The following is a 19,178-nucleotide window of genomic DNA, read 5'->3' on the forward strand; positions in this document are numbered from 1 at the left end:
AAAGGAACAACTGCCAAAAAAATGACATCATGCTCCATAAAATTTTAGTTTTTATGCTTGGATTGTAGAGTTGGTCATCCTACTGTGTTAAAGCACGTGCCACTCAATGAGTCACTGACGTTGGGTTTTTAGCAGAGAATGCTTTTGGAAAAGTACAATCTAGTCCTCCTTTTGATATTTTGATATTCCTCACACTTTGTAAGGAGTCTATCAGTATCCTTCTAAATCTGTTGAGAAATTAATGGTATGGTAATATCCAGAGATTAAAGCAATGCCTTGCTTCCTTTATGTGAGGAGAAAATGTACAGTTCATATTCTAAGATATAAGAAATATATTCTAAGATATAAGAAATATAAGAAATATATTCTAAGATATAAGAAATAGACTTGTATTCTGAATATCCTTTTGTATGTGTAAGGTCTTCTCTAGACCAGAATTGAAAGTTAAGGAGAGAACAGCTGAATGCAGAAAATCCTATTTTCATCATGCTAATAACTGTGGCAGTGATTTGTCCTGTCCTCTTTGTTTCCTGAGCATGTGCTTGTGCATACACATCCACAGATATCTCCTTCCCTATGTGAATTTTTTTTTGCAGGATAGAGAGACTTCTTTGGGTCTTCTATCTGTCTTCTTGATAGTCTTTCTGTCTTTGCTTCTGTTGAGTCTGTACTGTGAACAGTGAACTTTTGCCATTCATGTGGCAACTGTATGTTCATTGGACTTGGACTTCCCAGATCCTCCTGCATGTATGTGGGCTAATTGCTAACACAAGAAACTTGCTTTAGCCTGTGGCTGCATAAGCTGGATGGAAAGGTGGAAAGACTGGGCACTGGGTTACTTTAATTTCAATGGCATTTACATGTGTTTAGGTGATAATCCATTTAAGTAATTTCTGTGGTTTTCAAAGTGACTTGTGTTAAATGGAATACATAAAATGGATGCTGTGTCATGCAAGAAGGTGTGGTGCAAACTCCTTATCACATAGGAGTGTTTGTCACTTTGGAGTGTTCTGTAGTGCTGAAAGTAGTTAGGAAGTGAATGGGGCATGTTGTAGAGATTAGAGGTTACTGTATTTGCTGAGATTACAGAATTTGCATAAGTTTTTAGTCTTTAATTCTTTTCTTTTTCATCTGAATTCCTTCTGTGAATTGATACAGTTTATTATCCTGTTCTGAAAGGATTGACGCAAGATAATAGCTTTTACAGTAGTATATTTATTCCAGTATAAGTAGCTATAGAGATATGATTTCTGTATGTGAAGCAGCCACAAAGTAGATCTCTCCACCTGCAATTTTAGTTCAGTGGAGCAGGTTGTAGACAGGATGCAGACTGGTCTTCTGGATGCAGTCAGCTGAGTTTATTGGATACATGCATTTGCATACTCTGAAAAATAAATAAAATGAACTGATGCTGAATGGTTTTTGGCCTTTGATTTTTAATAAACCGGCTGTTTGGCTGCAAATGAGACCAGAAGAGCCTAAATCACGTGGAAAGAAAGGGATCTGTCCCAAATGAGCAATTGGCATGAGATTACTAAAGCTTCAAGTAATTTTTCTTCAAGTAAGAAATCATGCAAGGTCTCCAAATCTGTTTTCCTGGGCAGTCATTAGAAAAACAAAGGGTTTGCTGACCTTGGCACAACTTTGTTGCAGAATTTTGCAAAGGGCAAACTGTTTTTGACAACTGTCATGAAGTGTTGGAGTGAAAGTTTTTGTAATGGCAGATGTTCATCCTCTCTTGGGCTGAAGAATTATTCTAAGTACATTTGTAATTTACTATCTGTTCACATTTGATTTCTTCTGAGTTTCAAATTATGCGTGCCAGCCATCCACCCTCAAAACTTCCTAGCTGCATCAAATGTTTCTTATGTTCTAACTTTTCTGTCAGTACCTCAGTCAAAATTGACTTTCCTCCCTCTGACCTAATACTTCTCCACCCACTGTTAATGAGAACTAAATGCACTGACTTCAACAGCATGTGCCTCCGGAGTGGAGATGTATGATCATCATGCTTGGATTGTCCTGGTGCCTGAAGGTGCCTCGTGTCCCTGACAAAAGCAATTAACAGAGCTGGCACAGAGTTGATTTAGAAACCCAAAAGCACATGGTCATGCAGAGGCCGTAGAGGAGGGATAGTTGTGGTTCATGTGTGCTAACATTCAAGTGCATGTTGATTGAATTATTGCTCGTGTGTCTTCAAGCTGTGGAAGTCCCTTAAGATCATTTACGTTCAACAGCACAAAAAGTTTTTTGGATTATAGTGGTAGGTTATTTTATTCTTTAAAAACTGACTCCAGTTCCTAATGTAGATTTTGGCTTGATTGTTTTTTATTTTTATGTTAAGTGTCAGGGTTTGAAGGCAGAGCTGATATCTTAAACTAATCTCATTGTGGTAGCAAAAATTATGTTCATGCAAGTTAAAGAAAAAAACAGTGTTTGAGGGCTAAATCAAAGCAATAAATATGTCTGTTGAGTAAGAAAAATGGGATTAACATGAGTACAGTTAGCTGCTCATTTTTTCTTGGCTGTCATTTTTTACTGTAGTAGTGCAAAATTAGTTAATTTCTACTGAAGGCTTCAGAATTTAAATAACCATTGCATGAAGAGCTACCTCCCCTTGTTAGTTTGAGCATATGCCAATAAGCATGCCCTTTTTATGGCTTTGTTACTACTTCTGTTCTTTGAGGCTGACTTTTACTACCTCATTTGCTTTGGGTTTGCTGTTTTGGGATTTGGTCAGATTTTCAGGTGTCTGGTTTCTACATGAGGTCATTGGTCTCAGCAACAAAAAGAACAGAAGGAGTAAAGCTAAGCAGTAAGAAAAGGACCTGATCCAAAGGAGCTTCTAACAGCTTTGCACTTGCTTTGATTGGTTGAATTTCTGTCTGTGAATGCTGCTGTTTTGGTGAGCAGAGTAGCTCCACTGAAATGTCTCTCTTACACCCCTTTGATGCTGAATGTGGAAACTAAACAATTACGCTATTCTTGGCCATTAACATATGGCATCTGAAACTCATAATTTTTAACTCTGGATGTGTATTTGTGATCTAAAGCAGAATTCATTGAGTAGCAAATATAATAGGATTACTTGATATTCACTTTTGTTCCAGTTTCAGTTTTGCTGAGCGGTGTGGATGGTGTGTGGAAGGTATGGGTGGCTGGGATGAGCTTCTGAAATTACCTCAACTTAAATGTTGTTAACTGTACTTCTTGCATTCTGACCAGTTGTTCATACAATTTGTCACATCTGGAAGGTTTCATTAAAGCCAAAGGGTGCTGTTTCTGGTTGTTCCATTTAAAGCAAAGAGGTATCTTATTTAATATATTAATGTGTCTAGCTCACAAGTATTTTAATTGCATCTATTAAAAATATATTAAACTACCTCTAGCTTATGAATCTAGGATGTCATACTTAATCTGTTGGGAGGTAACTCCAATTGTCAGTTACCTCCTGTATTTAAAAATATCTGAATAATTAGTCTAAATTTGTCTCGCCTGGGCTTAGTGCCATGTACATCTCTTGGCTAAACTGAGGAACAAGTTATTCTCAGAGTATAGGCAAGCAAATAGATAAATAACAGACTGATGTTAAATAGTGCTGATCACAGTAAATTTTGCTAATCTATTGGCTATCATAGAGGGTTTTCATGCTGTTATTTTTTTGTTTGCTTGTTTTTGTAATCTGAGCTTTAGATGTACTGTAATTTATTTTTTTTCAGATGCTTGGAAAAAATGCATTTTACTGTTTCATCACATTTTATAGATAAAGTTTATGGAATAAAAATTGATTTAGTAACCAGATACAGAACCAAGAGCATATTCCAGGTTACCCCAAACCCTTCAGTTTGGGTCACAAACGTTAAATATCTGCTTTATTGATATAGGAAGCAGAGAGATTGGTTGAAATATATGCATTCATACTCACTAGCTTTCTGTTCTCATTTATGTAATGATCAAGAAACTTGTTATGTATATCAGGAATTGAATATATGTAATTTAGATATGGGTGTGTTCACTTATTAAAATGATTGGAAAAAATGAGTCTGAATGTATTGGCTTTCTCTACATGTACAGCCCACACAATTTTTTTTGGCCAGTGTCTTTACAGAGCCCAAAGTTCAATTTTGTCATATGTACTTCAAATGCACTTTCACCATTTTCTGTGAGTTTATTATGTTTTTACGTCTTATTTACTGGAAAAAGAACAGAGGTGAAAGGAAAGAAAGAGAAACAAAAATCCCAACAAAACAGATATCGAATAAATTAAGTATTCTGCTGTAGAACCAGATCAATTTTTTCTGTTTCAACTTAAATTGATACATCCTCAATCATGTTCAACTTAGATACATATATATTTGAAGATTTTAATAATGTTAGTGTTATGTGATGTTATTTTCTGGACAAACTATTTGATGAATTTGTCAGCTACAGTATACAGATCTCTGCTCCATGTTCCATGTGTAACTTACTTCAGAAACTATGTCAAAATGCAGGATTGAGGATTGTGGCTTTGGCAAGCAGGGGACAGAATCTTGATAAGCTTCAGTCAAATGCAAATATAACTACAAGATATAGAATATTTTCAGCATGATGAAAACATTTACGATCACCCATCATCATATAGTTCTTTTCATCCATTAGATCAGTCTCTGTTATCTATTCCTTAGCCTACTGAAGAGGCTTTGTCAGAACTTAACTCATCTGTGATTAAAATAACAACCAAACACAAAGAGAAACAACCCAACCCCACAACAGTAATTCATTTCCAAGGTAAAATCATAGGTGACGAAAGATGTCAGGGAAGCGTAGTGTTACACCAAATACCATTATTACATTCTTCCAACAAATACAAATGTGAGAGGAAAGCTGTAGTAATCAACAGTCAAGATTAGAAAGGAATAGTAACATCTCATTTAATTTCACCTTTTAATTTATGTATGCTTAGGAAGGTTTTCTTTAACAATTAATTATTATTAATTTATTTGTCAACTGAATGCTATATTATAAGATAAAAATGTTTTAAGAACAAAACTTATTTTGCTATTTTTGTTTAGGAAATGGTTTTTCTTTAGATGGAAATTAAAAAAAGGTAAAATGTGCATGTGTCTGAGCAAAAGTGTAACTAGAAAGAATTAAGTTTGTGGTTTTACCACTGATGTTTAGCATTGCTAGAGAATGCTCATGCTGTTAATGCTTTGCTTGGAAAGTAGGTTAGTCTTCATATGTGTGCAGTGATTATCTGCTTAGTCTCCTGACTTCCACTACTGTGCCTGTCTGCCTGTTTGAATGTTTAGCATGATCAAAAGTATGGCTCCAGTCATGCTACATTGTTCTGTGGAACTTTTGTGAAGTGAGACAGAGTTTTAGTATCGTAAATTTAAAGTTATATGTAGTTATGAATTAAAACAGAACTAGATCCAATTGTAAATTGATTTGCTGAAAAGTTTTTTATAGAAACCTTCTCCCTGTCTTTGCGCTCCTAGTTTTCATTATCTTAGGAGCTCATGGGTTTTGAGGAGCTTTTGTTTTCTTTTGCCTTTATAAATGTGTAATAAGTTTAAAGTCAATTTTTCTGATGTTGTCATTGTCCAAAATCTGTCATCTAGCTAGAACTTGTTACCTCTCTGCCTAGAATTCAAATTGCTGTTTATAACAGCTGATACAATAAACCTTTGCTTGTATGTTTAATGGTTTGTAACCATATCAGTAGGTGTGCAGATTTCCCTTTTGTATTGAATCTCTGTTATGTGACTATTGCTTTCTGTTTACGGAAACTTTCTGCCTAATGTCTTTGTTCATTTTTCATCCCACTGTGTCATTTTAAGAATAAGATACCTTCTGATGATTAAGAACAAAGCAAATAACCAAATGATTTATACAATTTTATATAAAAATGGTTCCAGGAAAGTGTTCTGTACCTCAGTGCAGCATCTTCTTGCAGTGACTTTTATCAGTTGTTTATCACATTTAACTTCATGTAACCAATAAACCATTTTGGAATACAGAACTCATGTAAAAATAATAAATATTATTAATTATTTCCATTATCTAAAGTTAGAAATAGGAAATAAATTGCTCACCACTTCAGTTCTGCATGTAGATCAAAATGAGAGAATTAGCAACAGGAGTTCTGTATTTTCATGGAGACTCAAGGTATTATTCTGCTGTCATGGTTCTGTATGTCACATGGGAATTATTAAATGCCTTGTGGTTTGCTATGACTGTGCACTTTATTCTGAGTAATCGATTTAGCGGAACATAACTTTTGGAAGTTGAACTTCCACCATTTTGTTGCTAGAAGTTGAACCTTTCCGCCATTTTGTTGCCAGAAGTTGAACCTTCCCGCCATTTTGTTGCTGCGTGACAGCTGGCAGCAGAGGGGTAGTCTGACAAAATGGCGTCTGACAGAGAAATGCGTATAAGGCAAAGCTGTGAAACTGAATTCATCTATGAGAAAAAATGACACCCATTGACATTCATTGGTGCTTGGTGAGCATTTTTGGAGTCCAAAAAGTGTCTGTCAGCAGTGTTAGGTGGTACATTTCAGTAGTAGTGACAGGACAGAAGTCAGATGTTTGTGAGCGCGGCCTGCAGTCTTTTGTTCATCACCAGCAAAAATGCACAGCTAATGGTGGTGACTGTGTTGGAAAACAGTATTTTGTAGCTGAGAATTTGCTCTACTCGATAGTGTTTATTTTTCACTTTGTATCGGTTGTAGTTTCCATGGAAATAAATAGGAAGCATTACTTTCTGAGCAACCTGCATAAAATCCCACTGGAAATGTATTGTAACTGAATGTTTTTCATAATTAAATTGTTCGTGAACCCATTCTCAGTACTTGTAAAATCTTTGTTTTTACAGCTTCTATTTGGAAACATACATTCTAAATTAAGTTTAATCTTGCAGCATTCCTGGTATTTCATATAATATTATCAGGTTTCTACTTCATAGTAGAAAATTGTTACTTTTAAAAATTACTATTTTATTTTCTCTGAAAATAAGCTGAAATGATGACCATGAACATGGCAGAAATAGAAGGCAGATATTTCACGTTGTCAGATGGAAAGGAAGGTTATTTTTCTCGTATTCCCAATTAAAAGAGTAAAGTGATTTTTGCTTAAAAGAATGCTCAGTCATAAGAACAAGTAACATGTTTAGAAATGTGGTGGGTGGTGTGGGAGTGGAGAGAATTACATGCAAAAATTGGAGCGTGCTTTGTCATTTGAAAACTTAGCTAACAAATTTGTCAAAGAATGCAGGGAATTTTAGAAATGAAAATAATCGGTGACATCTTTATTTTTGGCCAGGAGTGATAACAAAATGTTTGTGACCAAGAAGTAAGTGCTGGCAAAGAGGTTAGAGCAAGTTGCACAATACTGTGATCAACTGAGAGTTTATCTACTTGGTACCCTTCGTTTCTTTAACCGGAAACATAGACGTTCCTAAGTTTGTGAACTGTCTTGGGAAATTTCAATTACTTCTTTCTGAAGGAATTTTACAAATTTTCTGTGTCAGGCTGGAGATGACTGTATAGATAATTTTAGCTGTAACATTACTGATAACTCTTTATCTTAGAGAACTTTATTTTAGATACACTAGTGCATGGCTTTATGGTTGAGCCTTTACAAGTTGAGTTCCCCAGAAGCTTCTTTATGGAGTTCAGGCAACTGATGGAATGTGCTGCTGTTTGTTGATGTCACTGCTTGTTTCAAACTGTGTGCGCATTTCCTTTCCAATTAACAATGCTTTTGAAGTTTTGACAGCAGTTAACTTCTTGTAAGAATGCTAACAATTCCGTTAGTGACTATTTATTAATTGAAATGTTTCTTTTTTCAAGGGAACTAAAGAAACTGAAGGGGAAGAGGAGTCTGGTTTAATTGCGCCTGCTGAAGTCTTTGCTCCTAAGAGTCTGGTGCTTGTGTCCAGACTGGATTATCCAGAAATTTTCAGGGTAAAGAACCTACCATTGCCATTTTTAATGTCTGTCAGCAGACAAATCTGTTTTTAATGAAAAGCATCAACAGAGATTTTGATTTGAAATGACTCAGGAGTGGCTTGGGAATTTTACAGCAAAAATTGACTTAGAGTGAGCTAGATAAAATTCAGTTTCTGTGACAGTAAATAGTCCCTCTAGATTAGAACAGTGCTTTTTTTTTTTTTTTTTTTACTCTCTAAGTACTTCTATATCTTTGTAGAAGATGAAATAATAAATCAACCTCAGAAAAGTCTCTGTATATTGAAGGGAATTATTAGGACAAAGCCTGACTTGCTCAGGTAAAAATAACACATTAACAATAATTGATTAAATATTTAATGGTAAATAAATGGTGAAATATTATTTTCTTCCATATGTAAGGTAAAAATGTCAGAGCCTCTTCCAGTTCAAATTAAAACACATGACAGAGTTTTAGGATCTTGGATTACTTTCAGCTGTTGAGATATGGCTGATCAGAGATAAATTAAAAGCTCAGTTTTTTATCAAGCTAATATATATTAACAGGAACAAATATATAGTTCAGCTTACTGATCAAGCTAGAAAAATCATTCAGTGAGAGGTTGTCAGTAAAGATGAAGAATGACAGTACCAACTCAGACTAAAATTCCACATAACTGAGTGTTTCATCTCTCCTTGTGGCCTTTAGCAAATGCAGAGCAAAGTGTGTAGGAAGAGGGCAGGCTGTAGAAATAATTCCACTGAATACTTTCCCAGACCAATGTGAATTATAGTTTAATGACATCCTGAACCAGAGGTGTCAATTGTATGATTTTTTCATATAATTTGTCCTGTTTCTTGACTCTTGATTTTATAACATCTTATGGCAAGAGCTTTCATAGCTTAACTATGTGTTATATGAGAAGTTACTGTTGGAAGCATGTCTAAGAAGAGAATTCCAAAGATATTTACTGAATTATCCAAATTTTAGCGGTTAAAAGGCACCAGAAGGATATTGTGGAATGGAGTTATTTTATTCAAAAGCATTTTGGAACATAATGCTAAGTCATTTTATGTTGAATTGAAAATAATAAATATGCATCTCCATTTTCTCAATCAAAACCATATTCATGCAAAACAAATACAGAAATGCTGTAATGTTAATATATTTGTATTGAATCATTTAAAATATAGTTGTATTGAAATAATGAAGTTAAAAAACAAGCAGAGCTGTTGAGCCTTGATGCTAGTTGGACAATGAATCTGAGAAGCTCATTGTTTCATCTGTGTTTTACTGTTGACCAGTCAGAATTAGGTCCAGATAGTTAATATGGCAGATGAAGCTATGATTATTTTACAAGTGGGGTCATTTAAAAAAAGTAATTATTAGTAAAGCACTTCTATAATTGAATGAAGCTCAAATACTGAATATTGAATTCCCTGTTATAAAAGATTATATTTTGCACCTGCCAGCGCGCATGTTGCTTTTATGTACAAGTTCACTTTTATAATGAGTATTTACTTCTATACCATGTTTGACTGGAACACACTTCACTACATTAATCTCTATTGGACACATTCATGTTTTTAAAATTATATGGATATCTTTAAGTAATTTCAAATGTGCATTCCCTGTATTTATATTTCCTGTGTCTTTGTAGGCTTGCCTTGGGCTGATCTATACTGTGTATGTGGACAGCCTGAATGTGTCCCTGGAGGCTCTCATTGCAAATCTCTGTTCATGCCTTGTCCCTGCTTCTGGAGGGTCTCAGGTAAATGGGGGGGGGGGAAGGTATTTTTCCAGTTAATTGAATTTATGAAGAAAACAAAAAACAAAAATTCTTTAAATATTTTTGTTGAAAAAAAGATCACAGTTCAGCTGAGTGCTTTCCCTGTGGCCTGTCTTCTAAAGAGAGCAAAAATTCCATTCCAGTATAAGGTCAAAGGGTTAATTTTGTCACTGAGTTGGCTTTTTACAAGGCACAGTAACAAATCAAGTAGTTTGTATAAGTTTCGTTTTTAATAATAACTCATGTTAAGGAAAATTTCTGCTTGCTATACATATGTTAAAAGGGTTTTTTGTTGTTGTTTTTTGTTTTATTTGTCCTTTCCTCTAGTTCATTTACCTGTGTCTTTTTCTTGATGCAATTGAGTATGCCATTGATCTTTGCTTTGGTAACTGCTTTAAGTTTCTGTTTCAAGAAAACAAACAAACAAAAAACCCCAGCAGCATTGACCATGGTTGGTTTTTTTTCTTTTCTTTTTTTATCCCCAGAATTAAATATCCCTGGTAGCCCATGCATTTAAAAATAACAAAAAAGTTTGTAAATACATCTCTTGTACCTTTTCTCTTTGGCTTTCTATGATCAAAAAGCAGATTTGCTTGTTGATTTACTTAAAACAAATTACTCCTATACATTAATAGGTTTCTGGCAGCCAGTTGGGTCTTATTTGCTTGATGTTTATTCTGTGACATTACTGGGAAATTGTAGCCCTTATCACGAAACACATCTGTAACCTAAGAATGCAAATGGAAATATTTTCAAAATAGATTTCATATGCATTTTCTCATGATTTGTATCCACTGTATGGATTTTCAACCTTCTTGAAATCGTCCCTTATTCTTCTCTTTTTTTCCTGGCCACCTTGAAATTTCTCTTTAAGGTAAATGTAGCAAAATCTTTTAGCCTAGTCAGATCTGCATGATTGCTTTCTAACCTGTCCCTGTCAGTTTTGAAAGGAAGTAGTTATATTTTATTATTATTAATATTATTTTGTCAGAAACCCTCTTTTATTGGTATTTGAACCTCATGTTATAGATTTTGGTGGTCCACTTGAACTTCTGGCTCTTCTTTCTGTCCCCCACCTCCCCCTTGTTTTTGTACTTTTATTCCTCTCTGTCCATAAGTATGATTTTTGTCACTGGCAATGTCTTCTGCTAGAGGTTGGGGAAAATTTATGTTTCACCTTTTGATTTCTTTCTTAAAATGAAACACTCTTTCACTCGCAACTTAAATTCATTGATGTCAAAATTCCATTTTAACCAGAAAATCAGTTTTTCTGTTTTCTTTCTTAAGCTTGTGCTTCCAGGGCTAAATCTAAATTGTGTGTCTTAGAATGGAAACACTGTTCTGATGTTTATCTCCAGAAGTCTTTGAAGGGCCTCCCAGATTGTTTGTCTGCCCAGTGCTGAAACGATCAACTGCAAAGCCAGTTACTAGCCTGCATCCAGGTCTGCTGCTTAAGTGCTGGGCAAGAGGATCTCTGCCACAGCTCAGGGACTTACTTGGTTTTACTGTGGAATGTTTTGCTTTCAGGCATCTGCTGTGCAGCAACCAGCATTTGTTACCATCATACTTTCAGTGATCTTGAAAGCAAAGTTATCTTGCAATTATAATATTTTTTGAGCTGTGATACATAAGCTTATTCCTTTCACTTCCTGTCTCCCTTGTTGGGGGAATATTTTTAAGTTGGAAAGGTAACTGAAGTTCTAATTCTATGGAAATATTTAGAGTGGGAATATAGGACTAGCAGAAGAGTGCTCTTCAATATGCAGATGTTACCTGGGGAAAAAATGTAGTCATGTGATGGAGCATGAGTATGGGCACACAGGAAACACATCGAAAAACTTCAATTACAAAATAATATGCTTTTTCTGAATTCAGTGTGTTTGTAATTTCTTTTTCAGAGGGTTTTTTACTGTGCTATTAAAAATGTAATATTGAATGCCTTCAAAGGCATGACTGTTCAATTCAGTGATCTTACAAGGAAGGTGTTATCACACTATCCATTCGAGAAGTCATATATTAAACTCAAATTTTTATTTCAGATCTATGCTAGTTCAGTTATTCTTACTGATTTTAAGATTCTGTATACAAAAGAAAAAATTTTTACGGGATGAATCACATTATCTGCATGACAACAGTATGGTTGTTCCATATAAATTAAATTTATCCTTATATATATATATATATATATATATATATATATATTTGTTTCTGCAGAAGTTGTTTTCTTTGGGAGCTGGAGACCGACAACTGATACAGACTCCCCTACACGACAGCCTTCCTGTTACAGGCACCAGTGTGGCTCTTCTCTTTCAGCAGCTGGGTAAGTTGAGGTCTGCCCTGCAGTGGGGGAGGTGGGGAAAATAGTAAGAATTCACAGAGTAAATTATTTTCTGTTCATATTCAGCGCATATCCTGTGCCAAGAAAGCTACATGGTTAATATTAATTCGTTTTGAATGAAAGAATGACTAATAGTGCTATAATCCCATAATTAGGCATTCATATAAACTTTTGGTGCATCTTGTCTGTGGTACAATAGCTCCAATGTTATCCATTATCTGCAAATGTATTGTGAACAGAGGTGAGCTTGGCCTCCTCAGTTATGGCAACATCCATGTAAAAAGATTATCTACCCCTTGGGTACTGTTCAAACTGAATAAAACCCAGTAGGATAAAAACAAACGAGTGTAAATGGTATAAAAGTTATATATGGTTACTTATGGTATAAGTTGGTATAAAAGATAACAGACACACAGATAATGTGGAATACGTTTTCCCTTAGAAAATAATTTTAAGTGATTGGATTTTAAAAAGCAGCTGTACTCAGGAAAATGGAAAGAGAGACAGAAGCATTTATTGTTTAAAGCAAAGTTTTTGAATGCTTCTGAAACAGTGAAGAGATTTTAGTCTGTGCTGTAGCATCTGTTGCTGAACATCCACAGAAAAATTATTCTAGTCAAAATAGAGTAACTAATGTTTCCTACTCCAGCTAGTTGTAAGACCTAGTGATTTGGCAGTGGAAAATCCTCTAGACAACAGAAGATTTCATGTGGTGAAACTATCAAAGTCTATATCATGGGAACTGATAGCAGATCTGATAAGTACAATCTAAATGCTTAATTGTATTCTTTCAAAAAGAGCATTATTCTAAGACAAATATTAATATTTTGTTGATAGATAAACTAATGTTACAGATGCTGCTTATCCTGACCACAGTTCCTGAGGTTTTACTTTGCTTAATAAACCAAGATTCATTAGAATTAGGCAATGGTTCAATCATGGAAAGGCCCAATAGCATCTTTCTATTTGGTGAAGATGTGAATTATGGCATGAGTCACAATATGGTGTGGTATGCCTGTTCTATAAGTACGCTATGAGGTACCTAAGATGGGGCAATATATTCTGCGGCAGTTGTTGCATAGGTTACTGCAAATTCTCAGTTCTGAAAATGTCAAAGGAAGCGAGGCTTTTAGCTAGCGCTTAGATCAGTAACTGTGCGACACATGGCCTTTGTACGGCAAATTGGGGTTGTATTATTTCATGTCACAAGATTAAACTGAGATAACGAAGACAAACCATTTCAGATTTATAGAGAGAAACTATGTAAAGAGAGAGTGGGAATGTGAGTATGGAAGGGGAAACCAAGAATACCATCTATTCCTCTCAGATTCTTAGTAAGGTCAAGTGTGCAGAGAGAGCCTCTTAAATCCCACTCATTTTGTATAATAACACTTTTGTATGAGAATTAATATCTTTCAGATACATGGGATTTCAGGTGATATTATTAACCACATTTTATTAATGGGTAAATATAAGCTCACTGATGTCATGTAACTCCCAGAAGAGTTGCTACTGAAGGGTATTTGAGAGTTTAAAATGTTACTCAGATGCTTCGTGTAATACACTAACCATCAGTAATTCTTATTTTTAAGCCTTATTTTTTGAAATTATTTAATTCCTTATTAGATCATTTACATTCGTATTGTATACCTCTGACTTACTCTTTGTCTAACATCTCTTCTGTTACCATTCTCACTTAGTTTTCTTTCAGTAAATATTCTGGTCTATGTACTTCTACTTATGCATTGTTTTCTTTCTCTAAGTTGTACTAATTTTTGGAGTTCTGATCTTTCTTGTGTTTTAATAGCTGGTTAGGAGTACAAGAAAGAGTCAATAAGCATAAGTACACCATGTACCCATTCTAAGTATGCTGCATGGAAGAATATGAAAATCAGCAGGAGAGGGAAAGGGAGAAAATGCAGGAAAGCTTCCTTATTACTCACAGTTCTGATTAGTGACACTTCATGTTGGCCCAAAGAGAGAGAGATAGAAGGAAGTATGTGAGATAGATAGAGAGAAGTTTGTGATTATAAAACTTGGCATAGAAACTGCAAGCTCACATCCCATTTCCCTGAAAAGATGATACAAGTTCCTAAGGGGAGGGAAGGGGAAAAAAAAAAAGGAATTCATGTACCCTGTCTTTTGATTGTAACATCATTTTCTCATTCCCTTCAAGCTTCAGAATTCTTGTAAGAGCCTAACTAATGTTCTTGTGTAGCACTTCTTCTTGTCTCTCTCCTATTCCTTGGTGTGATGTAAACTTTTTCAGTTCTGCAGCATGAGAACGTCAATTCCCAGCTGATGTTTTTTTCCAAAGTTTTTTAGGTCTTGGTATCTGAGGATGTAGCACAAAGGTAGAATCACCTTGTATCTCAGATGGACACAAATTAAAGGATGTTTGCATTTGTGTAGTATATGTCATTTACAGAATAGCACACAGCTCCTTTCACATGTAGGTGGTGAATATCTTTGGAATCGTTATGTTCTTCTAAGGGCAAGGTTCGTTAATGTGAAATTTCTGTTTCGATGTACTGAAAAAGTTTTAATACAGCTGCATATAGCTGTCTGTAACAGTTGTGGAATGTAAAACATCCTTCATTTATTAGCATTAATGGCATTAATGGCAAGAGTCCTGAATTATGTAGTAGAATCTATTAGCCTGTTCCTTTAAAAAAGGTTTTTGTTCTTTTTTTTCTTTCTTTCTCTAAGATAGAGTCTAGTACTTTTCTTTAGAAACCATAGCCAATTAGAAGGCCTTTGTGCTTTTTGTGATGATAGTAATGCTTATTCTGTTTCTCTGATTCTATTTCAACTGAAGCTAAATGCAGTCTTATCTCTACCAACCTGAGCAAGATCAGTTGACTTCCATTGTCCAGCATGTTGTTGACTAGTTTAGTTTGATGATCACTATGATCCCATCGTATGCCTGTGTTCAGAACACAAAGGTTGACTAGACTGTTTGTCAAGTAACAATATGTTCAGTTGTTTCCCTTCTGGTACAAGTCGTTTAATCCTATTGGAATTATTAATAGAAAACGGAAGAGTAGTTAGAAAAATATTTGTGAACTGGATAAATCACATTTTTAAAAATAGCTCTTTCTTTGAGATAGGTGGGCGACAAGACAAAATTTACCACTATGAATAGATACGAAAGTAATTTCAACATTTATTTTGAGAAATATTGTGCAATAGTAGTCTCATCGTGCTTTTTCTTCTTGGCAAGATAATATGTCAGAAGATGACCCTCCCTATATTACCAAGTTTACAGCATATCTGGAAATAGACTTTGTTTTTACTTGGGCCGCAAACTGCAATTGGGAAAAAACATCCCCAATGGCTTTAAGCTTCATAATAATGAACATCAGTCGTTGACACTTTAAATCATACATTCTATTTATTTCAAAATCTGTACTGTATGAGAATACTGTGACAAAGGCCAGGCATGTAGCTGGATCACTACACCTAAAAAAAAATATATTCCATCATCATGGATTAGCTGGAATAACATTAATCATGAAGCTGCGTTTATGAATAGTCCATGATAAGTAGAAGTGTTTAAATGCTCTTCTGTTTTTTCTTGCTTATTAGCAAGATGTTAGATATCTATGAAAGCTTTAAAGCAGGGTAGTCCTTTTGGGGATTGAAGGAGTTTTTTATTATTATTGTCTTTTACTCCCTCTCACTGTATTAACAGTATGTTCCTATGTCTCTGCTTCAAATTCTTCCTTTCTCCAAACTCAAGTACTGCTTGCCTGCTCTATTCCGGTGTTGTTATTGAACATGCCTTCTTTTGGTCATTTGTTTTTGGATACATACAACTACATCCCCTTAATGGGCATCATTTCCTAATGAACCTAAGGCAGAAAACTGTATCAGGGACCTCAACAATATACATCAAAGCAAGAAGCTGAGATTTAATTAGCACTTTTAGTTTTTTCCTGTTTTAACATGGCTAAGCTGATCAGAACGCTTAAGAAACAAGATGTTCCTTAAGAATTAATGTTTTGCCCTACTTTCCAAACTCTGAAGACAAGGACTTTTTCCTTCATTTTTGCATCTTGCTTAATTTCTTATCTAGGCTGTCCTTCTACCCTCACATTTCCTTTGCTCCATTCAGTAGATCTCAGACACGTGGGCTTGCCTAGCTGTATGGACTTGTTTCTTGGCACCTGCTTTACCTGGAGTTTACTGTCATTCAGTCCCTGGCAGATAGTGGTCTTCAATTTCCACTGTAAATGTACTGAAAGTTTCAAGGAAGATGATGTTTTGGTGTTGTTAATGACAGTTTTTGATCCTTATGCTGTTAACAATCAAATCTTGCAAGTTTGAAAAGACATGTAGTTATGGACTCCAATGGGACTTACTTGCCTGGTGCCAGTTTCATCCCGAGGAAGAGATTTTCTTTATCTTAGAACATGCGTGCTGGTCAGATTGTCAGCACACAGCAATAAAGCTGGCTTCATTTGTTAATAAACTTTCCAACATATTTGCCTCCCATAGCACTACCTCAAAAATCATGATGTGAGCATAATTGTTCATAATTGTTTATATGTCTCAAGGATAAACAACACACAGTGCAGCAACTGTTGACCTATGGAGTAACAGAGAAATGATCTGATGAAGATTGTCTAGAACATTTCATTTCAATTCTTAGAAAAAGAATCAGTGCTGAGTCAGACCTCGGCATCACTATGCAGCAGAGAATTTCAAGCACTTTGCTTTCCTGCAAAAAAAAAGAAAGACTTTGTAGTCTGCCAACTATCATTGGCAATTTTAGGTGCAGATTAGTAGGCTGTATATCCCAAAAGAGCAATGTTAACAGTGATGTCAGAGGTGAGTGATTAACAAACCTGTTACAGTTGAGCTGCATTGCATATAGAATAGAGCCTGAAAAGAGTGACCGAGTTCCTTATGTATCTTAAGAGAACCTGAAAGTCCTCTGAGAAGTGGCTGAGGGAGCTGGGATTCTTTAGTCTGGAGAATAAGAGGCTCAGCAGGAGACCTTTTCATTCTCTGAAAATACCTAAAAAGCAGATGTGGTGAGGTGTGGCTTGACCTCTTCTCCTGCGTAACTAGTAATAGAACTAGAGGATATGGCTTCAACTTGCATGAGGGGAGGATCAAGTTGTGTATTTGGAATAAATTCTTCTCCAAAAGAGCAGTCAGGCACTGGAATGGTCTGCCCATGGAGATGGTTGAGCCACAGACCTTGGAGGTATTCAGGAAACATTATGGTGTACTAAGGGATGTGGATTAGTGGAGAAACATTGATGGTGGACAGTTTGACTAGATGATCTTGGAGGTAATTTCCAACATTGGTGATTCTATGATCCTAATGCCTGGGAAGAGTAGCACTGTAATGTGAGATCCTAAGACCATACGTGCCTTCTGTCATAACTCCTGAACTGACTTGCTTTTATGATAAGTGAAAGCTTAAATACCAGGATAGAGGTTTTCTAAAATAATTTGTTCCCATCACTCTACTCCTCTTGTATTTCTATTAGTCAAGAGGACACAGGGATGCAGATATTTTCATTTCCCAGTTGTACATTTCCCATTTGTGCAGTCTTATTCTTGTGGATAATAGTTTCAAAGTCTTAGTGACCCTAGAATCTGACAGATTTCAGCATAAACTACCTTTTACTTCCTTTCTAGATGCTGTTAACGTGATGTTACTGATTCTTTAACATTTTAAACGTGTAAGTTGAAGTCAAGCAGAGGAACTATGTTCCAGACTACAGGAGTGTTCTTTGAGAAAGACCCATTGCATTCTAAGTACCTGATGGCCAGTGCTGTGAATGTAACTCTTAAAATATTTCTTAAGTCTTAGAAGACAATAGAGTTCAACATAGAAATAACTGAATGTGCTGGCCTGATTGAAAGTGAAAAGGTATAGAAGTTATTAGTTTCTAAGGATCATAGAATTTTGTATAGATCTGTGTGAGGAGGATAATAGGAAATTGACTCCAAAGTTACTAATTTCATAATAATTAAGTCTTTTTAGGTAATACTTCAGCATTTTTTCCTTAAAAACAACGGCAACCCTCACCCCTGTGATTCTATTGCATTGTATTGGCACTTTCATGTAGCTTTCTTAACAATTTTTTAAGATTGTATAACAATACTAATAATACCATTTGTTTTACCATGACCGTTATATCTATTGAATCAAAGAGGAAAAAACTAGAATTAATTAACGTTTTCAATAGCTCATTCTAAAGTGAAGAGCAGTGGAAGAGAGATCCATGGTTACTGATATATAGTAATATATAGTAATGCCCTTCTTTCTAGAAAGATAAATGTAAGGAAATGATCAGACTAGAAGAAAAGAAGTCCAGTGTGTAATAGTCAGCATGGCATGTAATAATATCAGAATGTGGCTTATGGATGATGTTTTTATTAGTCAGCTTTGATTTACTATAAATTTGGTTTATTTCTTCTTAAGTTTTTTGTAAATGAATTACTTAGACTCTTTCATATCACAGGATCTTGCTTTCTAGCAAGTTCGTTCTTGGTCGTGTAGAATTTCCCTGGAAAAAGAAGACACTTTCTTCTTAGAATAGGCAAAAAGTTGATTTACTACAGTAAATTTGAATTAAGAAGAATTTTAAATTCTGTGTCAGGGGAGATAAAGTGTTCAGCATGTCATGTGGAATATCTTATGCCAACAGGAAACATTATTGAATTGGAGAGTAAATGGGGAAAACATTCCTGGTAAACACATGTACATATTTCTATTGCTGGGAAACATTAGGAAAGAACCACTGCACAGCCAACACGTTAGCTGGCTTCTGCTTGTTAAAATCCCAGTGTCTCCAGCATAGAACAAGAATTGCTTTAACTTTAATACTGTATTTTGTTCAGAAATAATATGGCAGCAGCTAAGCAATGAGATATTCAATCTGTGTGATGTTGTAAAATTACTCAATGCAACATTTTCAATTCGGTAATATCAGTAATTGAGACACGCACTAAGATCAGGCCATCAGTGCTATGGTCCACCTCAGCATCTCGTGTTTCTCATGAGACGTCAATGATGTGAGCCAAAACTTCTGTAACTTCTGTCAGGTTGCTTACAAACTTCTTACCGAACTCACTGGACTTCTTTTCTTTCCGT

General features: G+C 35.3%; 1 protein-coding gene across 8 annotated transcripts in view; it reads left to right on the forward strand.

Moving 5' to 3' along the window:
• Positions 1-19,178, forward strand: part of SBF2 (SET binding factor 2) — a 215,801-nt gene that overhangs the window by 94,940 nt on the left and 101,683 nt on the right. For all 8 annotated transcript variants that reach the window (XR_014946454.1, XM_015864003.3, XM_015864005.3 and 5 more), the window contains 3 exons: positions 7,838-7,951; positions 9,595-9,705; positions 11,938-12,043. Coding sequence is in view for 7 of the 8 variants with exons in the window: in XM_015864003.3 (XP_015719489.2) it covers positions 7,838-7,951; positions 9,595-9,705; positions 11,938-12,043 (331 nt within the window). In the remaining variant the exon portion in view is untranslated. The remainder of the gene's footprint in view (positions 1-7,837; positions 7,952-9,594; positions 9,706-11,937; positions 12,044-19,178) is intronic.

Source organism: Coturnix japonica, chromosome 5 (assembly GCF_054131305.1).
Source record: "Coturnix japonica strain WE chromosome 5, WE-NBRP24, whole genome shotgun sequence".
NCBI lineage: Eukaryota > Metazoa > Chordata > Aves > Galliformes > Phasianidae > Coturnix > Coturnix japonica.